Source organism: Pseudochaenichthys georgianus, chromosome 1 (genome assembly GCF_902827115.2).
Source record: "Pseudochaenichthys georgianus chromosome 1, fPseGeo1.2, whole genome shotgun sequence".
NCBI classification, from domain to species: domain Eukaryota; kingdom Metazoa; phylum Chordata; class Actinopteri; order Perciformes; family Channichthyidae; genus Pseudochaenichthys; species Pseudochaenichthys georgianus.
The window spans coordinates 43,409,723-43,424,955 of NC_047503.1; the positions used below are offsets into that span (position 1 = coordinate 43,409,723).

At 41.7% G+C, this 15,233-nt stretch overlaps 2 protein-coding genes across 2 annotated transcripts; both read right to left on the minus strand.

The window, feature by feature from the left end:
- Positions 1 to 2: 2 nt before the first annotated feature.
- acaa1 (acetyl-CoA acyltransferase 1) lies at positions 3 to 6,522 on the minus strand. Its single transcript, XM_034088297.2, has 12 exons — positions 6,256 to 6,522; positions 5,233 to 5,326; positions 4,844 to 4,901; positions 4,485 to 4,564; positions 4,285 to 4,327; positions 4,072 to 4,170; positions 3,515 to 3,595; positions 3,011 to 3,201; positions 2,607 to 2,786; positions 1,932 to 1,987; positions 1,605 to 1,750; positions 3 to 1,510 (listed from the first exon to the last, which is right to left on the minus strand). The coding sequence occupies exons 1-12, from the start codon at positions 6,427 to 6,429 to the stop codon at positions 1,435 to 1,437; spliced, it is 1,278 nt and encodes a 425-aa protein (XP_033944188.1). The 5' UTR covers positions 6,430 to 6,522; the 3' UTR covers positions 3 to 1,434.
- A 1,374-nt stretch (positions 6,523 to 7,896) lies between these two features.
- On the minus strand, positions 7,897 to 14,248 carry LOC117450469 (BTB/POZ domain-containing protein 3-like). Its single transcript, XM_034088288.2, has 5 exons — positions 14,139 to 14,248; positions 13,215 to 13,471; positions 12,538 to 12,628; positions 12,059 to 12,177; positions 7,897 to 11,805 (listed from the first exon to the last, which is right to left on the minus strand). Exons 2-5 carry the CDS (start codon positions 13,394 to 13,396, stop codon positions 10,773 to 10,775), a joined length of 1,425 nt encoding a protein of 474 aa, XP_033944179.1. The 5' UTR covers positions 13,397 to 13,471; positions 14,139 to 14,248; the 3' UTR covers positions 7,897 to 10,772.
- Positions 14,249 to 15,233: the final 985 nt, after the last annotated feature.

Below are 15,233 nucleotides of genomic sequence, written 5' to 3' on the forward strand. Positions count from 1 at the left end.
GATCCTGTGCAAATCTTTTATTGTGACTCCGTTTGAAGAAGAATTTTTTTTTACAAGTTATTAAAAAAATCACTTTACAGTTAGCAAGAAAAGCAGTCATTCTAATTGATTTATAAGCAACTGTTTTGGATTGGTCCTTAGATCTGACGAAACATCCTCGAGCCATGTACCCCCTTTGAAACATTTTCTGATGCCATGTACCCCCTGACCGACCCCAACAATGTTTGATCGAAAAAGCCTATACGAATAATTCCAATATAGTGACGTTCCCTCAGTGTGGGATGTATTAACTCCTTCATGCATGAACAAAGAAAAACTATTTAAACTGATTTTTCAAAGGAGTAATATCTGTTTAACAAACCAATGAACAAAATTATATATTATGCAAAACTATAAAATACAATACACCAATTTGACATGTTTATAGGTTCTAGGAATGTTTTATACTTAACTTATTGTAGTAAGATTATTTTTGTAATCATGCATGGTATTTTTTTAATTCACTTTTTTTTTTTTTATAAATCTCACGTACCCCCTGCAGTACCCCAACGTACCCCTAGGGGTCCGCGTACCCCCATTTGAGAATCACTGCTCTAGTCATTACATCCTCAAAAACATTCAGTAAATTCTCTCTACACACATTCGTAGGGAATATAGACGCGTCAGGCCTGCTGGCATGGTGCAGTTTAATGTTATGTCAAATAAGGTTCTCTCTCGCTTTGACTTTTACAGAAAACACATCAAAACCGGCCCCATGCTCACTCACTACTTCTCCACTTTACTCAGAGAATAAAAGCAGGATGAATCCATTCTTGAAAAACGACCAGAGAGGTTAGATAATCATGTGGAATCAGAGGCACTTGAAATACATCTTCTACGCAAGTATTAACATTTAAAGAACAGCAGCATTAGTTCAGAGGGAGATTCATTGAAGGTTGTTTCGTAGCTCCTTTCAGACGTGACACAGGATCTGGAGCTGAGCAGGCTGTATGCGGACCGGATGTTGTTTACATATTATTATTAATTCAGAACAACTTCATCCGAGCAAGAGAAAACAAAGCGTTGCATGAGCAGAGAGAAATGTTCACTGCTCCAGGATGGTAAAGGATGGGTTTAAAACATTTTGCACACGGCTCGGAGGATATTTCTGTAGTGAGACTGCCATAAATCCGGGTCACATGATCATGATGTTAAACAGCATGGCGACAAAAAGCAAAAAAAGAGTCCTTTTGGAATGAAGCTGTTTCTCTGGCGTTACAGGAAGAAACTTGTAGCTTTCAAAAGAATGTAAAGTGTAGATTTCTGTTGGTCGCCGTGCTGTAAAACATCTTGATTGTATGTGCGTGGTAATCTGGTAAATGCCAATGCGCCTAATTTGAGAAGGCAGAGAACACGTCATGTCGGAAAGGGGTTTACATTCACAGCGTTTGTCTCCTACGGTCCGGGGTATTCAAAGACAGCCGCCGCTCCCATCCCAGTCCCGATGCACATGGACACGACTCCGTACGCTCTGCAGACGGGAGGACACAACAGTGGTTAGGACACGCTTCAAACGGGTCTCGTGTGTCTGTGATAAAGGAGATGATGAATCTGATCAGACGAACCTCTGCCCTCGGCGTCGCAGCTCGTGCAGCAGCGTGACCACCTGCCGCGCCCCGGTGCAGCCCAGAGGGTGACCCAGAGCGATGGCCCCCCCGTTAGGGTTCACCTTCTCCAGAGGGATCCCCAGGTGCTCCACGCAGTACACCGCCTGGGCAGAGGAGGGACAGGGAGAGGAAATAATACACCTTGATGTACAGCTTCCTGTGAGATCATCTTTGTTCATTCTTAAATTCAAGCGTGCATCTCCTTAACATGCTAAAAAACACCGTCGACAGGAGCTCAGAAAGCTGTAGCCGATGAAATCCATCAGTCTTCACGTCTGAACTCACCTGACTGGCGAAGGCTTCGTTGATTTCAAACACGTCGATGTCAGCCACGGTGAGTCCTGAGGAGGAAACGGGAAGTTAGAAGAAGAACGAGCGAGGTTTCTCCTCTGGGTGCAGACGTCCCTCTGATCGATGTCGTGATATGCTTTTCCTCTTCAGACTAAAGGCAGCCAAACTGAGGCTACACGCGTATAAAGCCGTCTCTCATCGTCTCCTGGTTACAGGATATCATCTGGTCTGACTGACACCAGAGCATCTTCTTTAAAAACTTCAAACGTCCCTCAACGCAAATATATTTATTATAATGTTACATTATAACTATTGATGCATTCATCACGTTGTGAAGGTGAACATAATCAACAGAGTATACTTTGAAAGCCATCACATTAACTATCAAACTTAATCTGTAAAGTAGATTTGCTTGTCACGGTCAAATAAACGTAGTGGAATTAAAGTTAAAATATTTACCTCTGAGAAGAAATGGAGTAGAAATATTAATTAACAACAAATGGAAATATTCAAAAGCAAAGAACCTCACTTAAATAAATGTACTTCGTTACTCTACTATTGTGAGGACACACACGCCATTGTTTTTATTTTATTCTATCTTTGTAAAGCTGATTCTAACTTAAAATCTTAACTTACTTACACACACACATATATACACACACTTCTCACCAGCCTGCTTCAGAGCTGCAGGGATAGCGTACGCCGGTCCGATGCCCATCAGGTCTGGAGGGACCCCCACCACAGCGCTCGCCCTCAGGACCCCGAGCACCGGCAGACCCAGAGCCTCCACCGCTGACCGCCGGCCAATCAGCACGGCCGCTGCTCCGTCACTCACCTGGCTGGAGTTACCTGAGACACAAAGTGTGTGTGAGAGAGTTAAAACAAATATAAAAAAATATATAATTATTGGAATAAAAAACACAATCAAATTAAATAACAATATCACATCTAATTTAGTTTATAGCCAAACATCACACGTTAGTCTCAGGGGGCTTTGGAGTCAGAGCAAGCCTAAAGCCCCCTCACTGTGGAGGAAGGGTTTGTAGAGATTTGAACGTGTGTGTGAGACGGACCTGCTGTGGTGCTGCCGTCCGGTTTGAAGGCGGCTCGGAGTTTGCTCAGTCCGGAGAGAGTGGTTCCCGCTCTGATCCCGTCGTCCTTAGCAACCGTCAGCTCTCGCTCGGTCCCGTCCTCGTCTATAATCCTCGTGCTGACCGGGACGATTTCCTGCTCGAACACCCCGGAGCTCTGAGCCCGCGCCGCTCTGCGAGAGGAGGGAAATAAACACATGAATACTGCCTGGAGACACTGGGTACATAAGGGTATAATGAGTACTTTAGTATATCAATATATTCAAAGTTCTACACACACACACACACACACGTATATTTACACGTAGTCTGAACACTTGCTTCACCACATTATGCAGATTAGTGTATGTTAATTTAATAAGTGATGCGCAATCATGACAGAATCTGCAATGGACCTTGAGGAGGAATAGTGAGACACAATCTTATCTTTTACATATAATTTAAGTTTGTCATCAATATTTAAATGCGTTGATGTTTTTGACTCACTTCTGCTGGGAGCTGAGCGCGAAGGCGTCCTGCTTCTCTCTGGAGACCCCGAACTTCTCTGCTACGTTCTCTGAGGTGACGCTGCAACAACAAAGGAACACCTATAAAGATGATAAATACTTTTGGTGACATGTGCTGCGTTATATAAATTCCTTTTAGGGCTCATCACAAAATCAAAGATTGGAGCATTTTGGAGATCATTCAAAAAAGCCTTAAAAACTAATTTGGGTTTTAGAATACAGCAAATTCATGATGACTACATCGGCAAGTCGAAGAACAGAACCATTTGGATTTCAGCATTTTTGGTATTGTGATAATACATTTTGTGATTACACACACACACACACACACACACACACACACACACACACACACACACACACACACACACACACACACACACACACACACACACACACACACACACACACACACACACACACACACACACACACACACACACACACACACACACACACACACACACACACACACACACACACACACACACACACACACACACACACACACACACACACACACACCAGTGGTCTCACCCCATGGGGATGATGCAGTCTCTGGCTTTGTCGAAGTCCGTCAGCCTCGGGCTCAGATCTCCAGGGTCCCCCATGGAACGCAGCGACATGCTCTCCACACTGACACACACACACAAAGGACACACACACACACTTTTATACTCTTACTGTCAGGAAAAGCACAATTTAAATGTAAATGTAGTTTCTCAAAGTTCAAATGATGATTTCACGTACCCACACGCGAGGCCCAGGTCGATGGATCCGCCCCTGATGGCTCCTGCACACACAGAGTACACACCTTCACAGATATACAGTCTGTATATACATTTATAAATACATATACAGTCTGTGTATACATTTATAAATACATATACAGCCTGTGGTAAACACACGGTGTATGTATTCGTTATGAAGTGATGAGAGCAGAGTTGTACCTGCGATGTTGAACAGCGCCTGCAGTCCAGAGGAGCATTGTCTGTTCACCGTGGAGACAGGAACCGTCTCTGGAAACCCGCTGAGAGACGCAGATTAGTCATAATTATATATCTTGTTTTTTCTAATGTATGTATGTATTGTTACTAGCCTTACTTATCTTAATGTAAGTATTGTCATGTCAGTTGATGTCTTTGGTAGTTAATTATATCATTTAGCAGTCATGTACGTTTTCTACGTGTTTTTTAAATGTTTTTGGGGGTTAGTCTTTTTTCTGTTCATGCTTGTAAATGATGATGATGCTGATGATGATGATGATGATGGTGATGATGATGATTCTGATGATGATGGTGATACTGACCTGAGGAAGTGAGCTATTCTGGCCACCAGAGCACCGGCTCCGGGCTGCAGAACGTTACCTGCCGATAAAACACAGTGCATTTAAAGTGTGTGCTACCTAAATACTGCAGCTAATACGACAAGAAATACATTTGATTGTATTCAATGTACTATAATATAACACAGAATACATTATTAGTTTATTATATGTGTGTGTGTGTGTGTGTGTGTGTGTGTGTGTGTGTGTGTGTGTGTGTGTGTGTGTGACTTAAGTTGTTCACTGCCATATCTACACTGTAGCTAATGTACGACAATAAAGCCTTGAATCTCTCGGAGATGAAATCAGTTCAGATTAAATCCGCTATTCAACAGGACAGCGGTCAAAGGACGATTTGTAAAGTCTTATCTCACCGACACAGACGTCTCCCAGTTTGTCGGCGGAGAGTCCAACGTCTGTCATCACAGCTTTCATCACGGCGCTGAGCATCTCGTCAGGCGTGGTGTCCTGCAGGAGACATTATATCAGTATTATAATATCATTAATGGTGACTGGAGGACTGACCCCACATCTCAGAGGGGATACAGTCCCTTTTCCCTGCACTATATGTGTCTGAAAGCTTCAGTCCAGATGTGTTTTTTATCCTCTCCCTGTTCAGGGAAAACCATGCATGCCCAGATGTGTAGATTTGTTATGTATGTAATAATCTGAAGGATGAAATGCTCGTTCATTTTAGGTCTTGCCCAAGGACATTTCAACATGTTGTGAGGAGGTGGGCTCGATCTCTGTTTAGATTTGGGGGAAATGTTATGGTCAACAAAGCTGAAAAAAGGGCTGTTTTTTCAGAGAAACTCATGAAAAGTTGAAGTTTTAGAGATACCCAGTTCTGACAGGACAAAGATACAAACATAAGAGGATTTACGATATGATGCGATGCCGTAGATTAAACGAGTACATAAAGGAGTTGAACCTTCAACATCTACAGCAGTAAAATGCAAAATACACATTAATGCAGCGGTAATATTCTTATAAAAACTCATATGTAATAATAAAACAATGACTGGGAACATCTTAGAGCACAATGAATACTTTACTTTAAGTGCTTTTTGTTAATAACACTTACACATGTGACTTAAGTAAAGTTATGAATGCAGGACTTAGTCTTTTCAGTACTTGTAATTAAGTTGTGAATATTTCTTCCCCACAGGAACACAGTTGCATGCCGCAGATAACAGTTTCTCTGCTTCATGATTATCTGTCCCTAAACTTTAGCCCACTTGGCAGAAACATCAAGAAATAAAGCTTTATTTATATAGCACTTTTCTTACAGTGCTTTTCAAAATGGCACAAGTAAAAAATACACAACAAGAAGTTCCCCTCAGATCAAATGTTAAGACCTTTACAGATGAAGTAGTTTACAGATTAAAGTTATTTACTTTGAAGGCTCCTCTCTTCGCCTTGCACACAGCAGTCCTCAGCCCGTGAACAACCACCACATCCTGCGGGCTTTCGGTGACTATAGCCCCGCAGTCAGACCTCCATAAGTCCCGCCTGTGTTCAGAGGATCCGGGGGGAGACAGGTGTCCCGAAATGATCTTTAATCTGTGCATTACGACGATTAAAAAACTGTTTGTATTCACAGATCTGCATGGGCCTGTTTGTACTCTGCTCTCTGCTGTCAGGAGGACGGGGAGCGCGGAGGGACAAACTACAGCGAATCGAGAAAACCGTTTTTTTAATACTTCAATCTTTATTTAAAAACTTTAATATACACAACAATTGCAGACATGTATTCAACATAATGGTACACAGAAAGATGAATAACAATGTATGTGACACTAGTTTGATAATTGAATAAGGATACATGTACTTCTATAGTATTTCATTATAAAGAATACCCACGTTTTTATTACAGTATTTTATTCCCATGAAAAATAATTGTCTCTTTAATTTTTGGTTATTTTGCATTAATGTTTGTATAATGTATACATTTTTATTTTTACTGACCTGTATTATCTTTTACATAGTTATAGATAATATTGTTGACTTTATGTTGTATTATTTATCTGAATCTTCAATAAAAGCACTTAAAAATTGTATTGATTATTATTATTATTATTGATTACGCAGCTGCCGTTTTTATTAACCTCTCATGTTTGCCAATGAGGTAGATTAAATTCATTTTGTGTTAGGAAACTGGCTATTTTATCCCTTCATAGTACATTCAGAACTTTAAAAAAACAGGTTCTGATCAATACATAGTGATGTATTGTTGTTGTAATATTGTATGAATCTAGAACGAAAGTATCTCAAAGTTATACTTAAGTAAATGTACTAGCACTATGCTTGATATCACAGCATCTCTCTTTATTTCTGCTCATGGATTCATTAAAAAACTCCTTATAGCACGTGTGTCAAACTTAAGGCCCGGGGGCCAAGTCAGGCCCTTGGTGGATTTAATTTCGGCCCGCAGGATCATTTCTAATGACTATTAGATCTGGCCCGCCGGTATATTGCACGCACACCTTCACTCCATCCTGAGGGTCTCCTCCGCTCAGAGTCTGAGCCCAAACATTGATGAACCTGCACCCGAGATGAGATGCTAAGTATCTGAGCTAGCATCACAGAGCAGCACACTGAGTTCAATGGATGTTTCCTAATGCACTTTTTCTCTCACGACAGCAGGGCATGGTTGGTTTCTCTTTGAGGGAAATAGTTTTGTTGAAGCTGTTGTTGGCCTGTGGGAAAATGTACTCATAAGAAATGACTCTGGAAAAGCTGCAGATAGAGCCATAAGAAATGAATGCAACTGATTATTTAATGTTTAATGTTTTTATAGGCAATAGTTTAAGCTTTGTTAGTTCCAGGTTTAATATTAATACGTTTTGCAATAAACATTGAACCAGTCCGGCCCTCGACTAGTACCCATTTTTTAATCTTGGCCCACTGTGTGTTTGAGTTTGACACCCCTGCCCTAAATGGATTCATACTAACATTTATCAACAGAAAATACAAGTAACACATTAAAGTTGTACTTTAAGAAACACGAGTGTCTGCAGGATGAAGAAAACCAACAGTTTCACATCTGAACCTTTTATTTCCAAATGTTTCACAACACATTCATAAGGCCACCGACTCACTGCACATTCTGGTTGGAATCAGATAACAGGAAACAAAGACATCCAAAAATATGTTTTTTTCAATATAGAATCATATAAAACAGCTTTTTCCTCCATTTTCAAAGAGAGTAAGAGAAGAAGAAGAAGTTTCTCAGGACACAATCACGGAAATATTTACACGACTGGATGAAAATCAGGGTCTGAATGAGGAATACTGTTCTTTAAATATAAACACAAAAAATATAGTTATAGTTGAAATCCTTTCAGGAGTACAGGTAGTGTTTGAGGCGTGTGAAAACCCCCTTCACGAGAAGAAGGAGAGGACACAGCACCAGAGGAAGGTTACAGTACGTCTGAACGTAGTGTGAATGAAATGTAACGGGAGTTTCAAATACTTATATAAGAACGTACAATTCAGCTTTAAATACCAGAGCACCTGCTCAGGTGAAAAGTAGTGCTTCATTTTTTTTTTTACAAGTCCTTCTGTCCTTCAGTAACAGCAGGAATGTTTACAACACTTTAAATTATATTAACCCTTAGATGCATAAGTGGGTATTTTTTGACCCGGTGAGGTGGTTCTCTGGAAGTATCTTTGTAGCTATTCCTCAAAAAACACATATTGGATATCACGCCATTCAAATTTTAAATTGACATTTTAAGAAATTGTAGTTGTTGTATTACTACCCCAAGCTTCCATAAGTGGGTCAAAAATGACCCGCATGCATTTCCTATGGGATCCTTTGGGAAAACGTTTTTTTTTCAAAATGTAAAAAAAATTAAATTAAATATAAAATATTTCTAGCGTGAACCAAAATATAATACTAAATATTATACAAGTGATTTTCTTAACCAAAATGACAAAAATGGCTTAAAAATACATTATTCTAATACAGGTCCTTTTTGACCCACTTATGGAAGTGTAGTCACTCTAAGGGCATCTAAGGGTCAAGCCAAAGTCTAAACGTCATGAGGGATCATTCAGCTGAAATGTCAACATATCCATGTGGCTCTCATCATAACGCGGAACATATTCTTTACGAGGCAATACAACTGCAAAGCTCTTTTAAATGTAGAGATGGTGGAAGTACATGAACGCTCAAACTGAACCGTGAGACTATTTTAAATCTGGTGGCATGGCAACGACTAATTCATGTCATTGTCAATCAATCAATTAACTATCAGAAGATAGGGCGAAAACTATAAATGTGTCCCTAACCCAACATAACTTCCTCAAACGTGTTGTTTTGTCCACAACTTATTATACAATATTTAGTTTACGGTCATTAAGTAGAAAATAAATCAAAACGTCTTCAAATTTAAGAGAATTCTGACTTTGTTTTAGTTGGAAATTACTCAAACAGATTAATTGTTCCAGGTTTTGTTGGATTGGTTTGTATTTTTACCATTTATATATGCAAGGAATAAAAGATGAGGATTTGCCTGAAAAGTTGTCCAGGTCGCGGATAACGTATTATATTAATTTAAATAAAAGCACGTGGCATTGTGCTTAAGTCTTTTAAGCGCTGCACTTGTTGCACATTAATGAGAGCATTTTAATGTTCCTGGGGTTAGTCATCGTCCAATGAAAGTGTCTCGTTTACTTTAGCGTTATATTCGTAATAACATCGAACTGCATACGGACATTACGAGCAATGCTGTAAATCAAGAATCAGCGTTATGGTGTTTTTAGTATCAGCTTATTGGGATGAATACTTTGATTTGTTTAATTCACTGCAGCGAAAATACGGACAGTCCTTTAAGATTATTTGATCCATTCTTAATTTCCCCATTAAATGTTTTTCTGTTATATTTAATCGTAATATAAAATTGCATATACACCATGATTTCCTCTATATCTCCCACCCGTAATGTTGGCTTATATTTCAAGAGAAAGTGAAGCAGCGATGACCACAACGACAGCAGCTGTGAAACAAAAACAACAACAACAGAGGAGTGAAGGAATGTGAGGGTTCTTCCATCGTGTCTTCATGTTTCCACCGTCACGTCTCGATAGAGCGGAGCAGTGATGACGTATGGTTGTAGTTCGACCCGGAAGTAAGCGGTGCAAGGGTTCCCTCGACGAAAAAGCAACGGGATTTTGGAATATTGTAAAAAATAAGGTCTGTGGAAAACGGACCTGTTCGATAAACGCACGTTTTGTTCAGCCGGATAATCTCCTCGTCTTCCCTACTTTATAACTTTCCAATCGTAAATCTAATCGCCAGAAGCTAAATGCTAACGTTATGCTATAAAGGAACTACAGCAGGGTCGCTGCTTCAACGTCACGCCAACTTTAGATCGATATTCAAACTACAGATTCTAAATTGTCCAAGTAGAAGCGTTTGTCTGAACACTCTGCAGGAGGCAGGAACTCGCTTTCAAGCAGAACAGGGCGAACACACTTAGCGGGAGTGTTTACGCATTCGGCGTAATGACGTACAACGACCTCGACAACTTCTGTAGTCCTATTCAGCCACTCGGTAACAACCATCATTTTCAGACACGTCAACTCTTCAAAAATCTCCAGTGGCGTCACCGCTGATGGATTTAATGTCGTAGAACAAAACGGGATCCGTCTCTTACATGCGTCTCGACCACAGACCTTACTTCCAGCTATTTTCAAAAAACTAGTTCAAAATCCCGTCGGCTCTGAGACGAGGGAACCGGTAGAGGTGAAACGCTGACTCACTTCCGGGTTGTAGGACTCGTCACTGCAGCGCTGTATGACTCAGCAGTAACTCCGGGAGTCCGTCCCTCCGAATAAAAACACAACTCGTCTCCACACGTTCAAAGGAAAAGTGTCCATGGCAGTGAAGCAGGAGTCTCTGCTCGTCTCAGGCGTAGAACACGAGCTCGGGGATCTGCCCTCCCTGCACCCCGGTGCCGTTGGTGCTGTCCGAGGAGCACTGGAACTGGAAGGTCACTTTCCCGCACTGAACCTCCGTCATGCCCTCCTGCCCGAAGTAGCTGAGCTCGTTCCCGTCCAGCACCACGCTGGCGGTGTAGAAAGTGTCGGGCTCGATCTGCACCGGGTAGTCGAAGCTGACGGGGAACGTGCTGCTGGACCCGTCAGAGAAGTACTTGATGTTCCTCTGAGCCATGGACACGCCCTGGCGCTTCAGCTCGATCTTAGCGCTGTATTCTGCCGAGCCGCAGCTGGACCCGTACAGACCGAATCCCGCGATGAAGACCCGTTTGTCCACGGCGAACTGGATGCTGTCGCAGCGCCCTCTGTATCGCCACTGGTTGCTCCTGTAGGCGCACGACTGGAAGCGGTGGCAACGCTGCGGCGCCAATCCTTTACGAGGTTTGCTGCAAAACAAGAGTTCGGGCTTCTTGGCGGCGGTGAACCACAGGAAGATGTCATTGGTTTCGTTGAGCGTGAGCACGCCGGACTGCGCCGCGCCGTCTGCGAAATCCTCAAGCACCATGGTGGGGATGCGGATCAGGTAGATGGCTTTCCCCAGAACCAAGCGTCTGTTCTCGATCGTCGGCGACAGATCTTGGCGTTGACACTCCGCCTCGGCCCAGTTCAGCGCCGCCTCGAACACCACCATCTCTTTGGCGTTGAGAGTCTCCCGCTTCAGGATGCTCTCGAGCGTCTGAGAGTCGATGTCGCAGAAACCCTCGGAGCGGAGGGCGAGCTCGGCCTGAGCGTCGATCACCTCCCAGCAGCGCTGCGTCAGGTCGGGCTCCTCGAACAGGCAGCTCTGGGACAGAAGCACGCAGGCGTTCTTGGCGCTCAGGCTGGTCTCCAGGAAGTTGACGCAGGCCCGCGCCAGGTGAGGTACGATGTACTTTTTGGCCGCGTACAGGGTGGCGAGCACCGTGTCAGCGCAGAGGTCGATCTCATCGCAGTAGATATACCTGAGAAGTTAAAGGATGGGATTAAAGCCTTCGAATCAAATCAAAATGTAGTATAGCCCCAGCTCACAAGAAACGCCTCAAAGGGCTGTCAAAGCAAACTAAACTTCACTTCGAAAACGTACATTTAACTTGTTCTTATTTTATAGTGGAATACAACTAGCTCACGATTGCATGCACTGTGAAGTATATTGTTTTAATAGGAACAAAGCAAAAAGCCCACAGTCCATAAACACTGAATGAATCTGAGACATACTTCATCATGGCGAGGAACGACGGCGGCTCCACGTCAGGGATCCGGATCTCTTCCTGATCCTCGGCCAGTTCTCCATAAAACATGGCGTGGAACACGGAGCTGCCGACGGCCAGGACGTACTGCCAGAGCAGAGGAGCAAGTATAACAACATGAGAGACACGGTCTTAAAACAGACACACATGTGACGTCGTAACTACACTGTATGTACCTGTGACTAATAAAAGCCTTGAACCTTTCAGTCTGATATTTGGACGTGTCTGATTCTTATGACTTATCAAAAGATGTTTCAACATCAAAGGTTTCCCCGTTTTGCATGTTCTGCTTTGTTCTAGTGTCCACCTAGCCTCGTTTTAGTCAAAGGAAAAAAGAATAAACTATCTTTGATATAACTGCGTATGACAAATGAAGAACCACAAACAGCTGTTCGGTCTCCCTCTTTAAAAGCATCACAGTTAACGCCTGGAGAAAACGCGTCGTACCTTATGTCCTGGCACTCGCTGCGTCCCGCCAGGTGGTCCGACCACAAAGTGAACATCTGCCATCGTCTCATTGTTGAACATGACTGAATTCCTACAAGGACACAAAAAAACAATGATTGTTATTTTGGTTGGGGCCAGGGCTGCCGAATAATCGATTTTGATCATGGTCAGTTTCTGGCAACCCTAGCTAAAACTTCATACTTTTCTGTAAACTCAACATATTATGCTCGTATGGATCTCTCCATACAATCATGGTACATTACATTTACATCACCTCCATTTCTTTTACGTTATCAACTTGTTCTAATATATAGACATTACGTCCCCTATCAAAATAAGACGTGGGCATTGTCACGTTTTAATTGTGTGATTCTATCGTATCTGTTTAATTAATTGAGGATTCGGTTTCAAATAGCAATCCAAGGTCTGAATGGTCTTTAGCATTAAGTGTATTGCTCTTGGAAAGGCGATACTTACATTATGATATTATCATTATATCAGTGGCATAACGTGCTGTTTAAATGACACTAACATTGTGAATCGCCATTGTTTCTGGGACAATGTATAAACCATAATGACAGGTCTAACCTCTCCCACTCCCATCACCCAGCAGCCTGCACCTGTCTCAAACACCTCATCACTATTATATATCTGTAGTGTGGTGTGTTCGGGCTGACCTCTCCCGGATGGTCGGGTACAGGCCCTGCCAGTTGCAGCAGCTCTGGTTGCTGGAGTTGTTGTTGGTCTGGTTCTGCTGCTGGTACTGCTGGATGGAGGATGAGGAGGAGGAAGAGGTGGCGGTGCTGCTCGCTGAGGTGGAGGGGACCAGCTTCTTGGTGGGATACAGCTCTGCAGCCATTATCTTACAGTCAGACTGCAGGCCGGGACATGGCAGCTCCAGGACCGGAGTGGACTGCTGCTGTCGGACCGGAGTCTGGAGAGAAACGCAGAGAAATGCCCTTTATGTTCAGACACTGAGAAAAGGCATCCAAACTTCAATATACGTCAAAGGATCATCAAAGACCCCCAGCAATCCATAAGCAGTATTTGATCCTTGTACAGTATTTAATTGTACACCCTGTTTTTAGGTCATTCTATTTACATGTATTTAGTTCACTTCTCCTGCATTACTTCATCTACAACATCATCTTGCACTATTTTACTTCAGTTTGCACTATTGTTTTATTGTTTATGTCTTATATATATTATGTTGCATTGTTGGAGGAGCTTGGGGCATTGTCATTGCCATATCTACACTGTGGATAGTGTGCATATGACAATAAAGCCGTTACATTTGACGTTCATTTTGAGCTAACTTAACGTTAACTAAGCTAGCCACACATCCACATCCGTTACACCAGTTTTTTTTAACTTAACACTCCATAATTCCCACCTGACAATATATAATACAAAGTCAAATTAGTCGTGATCAAAGTAAAAAATGAAACAATAAAGTCAACGTTCAGATCCCGGATGATTTTCTAGTGTTAACTTTAGCATGTGTATGCTAGTTAGTTAGCTGACAAACCAAAAGGTGCTTTTTCGAGTTAATTTCTCGCTTAGCATTAAACTATTTGGCGATAAACTGAATGTATACTTACCTAAGTGTTATGTAGACGTGTTTATAATCATATCTCCTCTCCGGGTTAAGCAGTGTGTTGGTTGTTTTAACAGACAGGCGGATCAGCTTTGTTTACAGGAGCTAGCTAGCTTCTTCTGCTAATGTTTACTGCAGAGTCAACTCATTGCCGGCACCGCGCTGCCCCCTGGCGGCCGGAAGCTGCACCTACACTGTATTATAATGCACAAATAACAACAGGTGGTTGTTGTTGGTATTTGTTTCCTTTTTTTCTGTCAATAATGACATTTCAAAACTCACTCAATTTAATTATTTTATCCATTCCCATTTGAAGTGCCTTTTTTACATGGCTTTACAAATATTTTGCTGATAAATTGAAATTATTTTTAATAACTAACTATTTTTTAGTATTTCAGAATTGGTTGTATTGCCAATTCTGTTTACAAATACAAGTAATCAGCTTTCATGTAAATGGTGCATTAAAGGAAACAAGGAAGAATACAGAGAAAAAAATAGTATTATAAAAGATATTTTTAAAAACAATTTTAAAGACTTTCCTAACAAATTAAAAATAAAGACTATTTCCACAAAATGTAAATATGTAAGAAACTGAATACAGTAAAAATAAAACATAGAAATAAAAATGTTCAAAGGGTTTTTAAGGATTAACAGTATTCAAAGACAAGGCATTGTTTGCACGATCTTCATTAATGGAATGCACAATGTTTTTTTGGGTTGTGGCGCAGTGGATAGTGCGTTGGTGTTGGGATCAGGGGAGCACAGGTTCAAACCCCACTGCAGTCAGCATGTCGTTGTGTCCTTGAGACCCTTCACCCCAAAAATGCTCCTGTGGGGATTGTCCACAGTATTGAGTATGTAAGTCGCTTTGGATAAAAGCGTCTAACAAGTAACATGTAATGATACGTTTCTGTTAATAATGAAATAACAAAACTGAGTCAATAACTATTTGTATGTATATTTGTGCATGGGTTCAGCGTCCTGATGGTGTGTTGGTGTATTCTCCCCATGTGAAGCTGAAAACAACACACACATCATGATATACAACATATTCCTTTATTGTTGTTACTGATAAATCCCATTTTGAAAAAAAAGAACA

Coding starts and splice junctions, on each gene's coding strand:
- acaa1 (XM_034088297.2), bottom strand. CDS start 6,429: ATGCACAGATTAAAGATCATTTCGGGACACCTGTCTCCCCCCGGATCC. Junction 4,565..4,843: donor AGAATAGCTCACTTCCTCAG/GTCAGTATCACC, acceptor TGCGTCTCTCAG/CGGGTTTCCAGAGACGGTTC. Junction 2,787..3,010: donor GGACGGCAGCACCACAGCAG/GTCCGTCTCACA, acceptor TTTGTGTCTCAG/GTAACTCCAGCCAGGTGAGT.
- LOC117450469 (XM_034088288.2), bottom strand. CDS start 13,396: ATGGCTGCAGAGCTGTATCCCACCAAGAAGCTGGTCCCCTCCACCTCA. Junction 12,629..13,214: donor TACCCGACCATCCGGGAGAG/GTCAGCCCGAAC, acceptor GTGTCCTTGTAG/GAATTCAGTCATGTTCAACA. Junction 12,178..12,537: donor AGCGAGTGCCAGGACATAAG/GTACGACGCGTT, acceptor CTGCTCTGGCAG/TACGTCCTGGCCGTCGGCAG.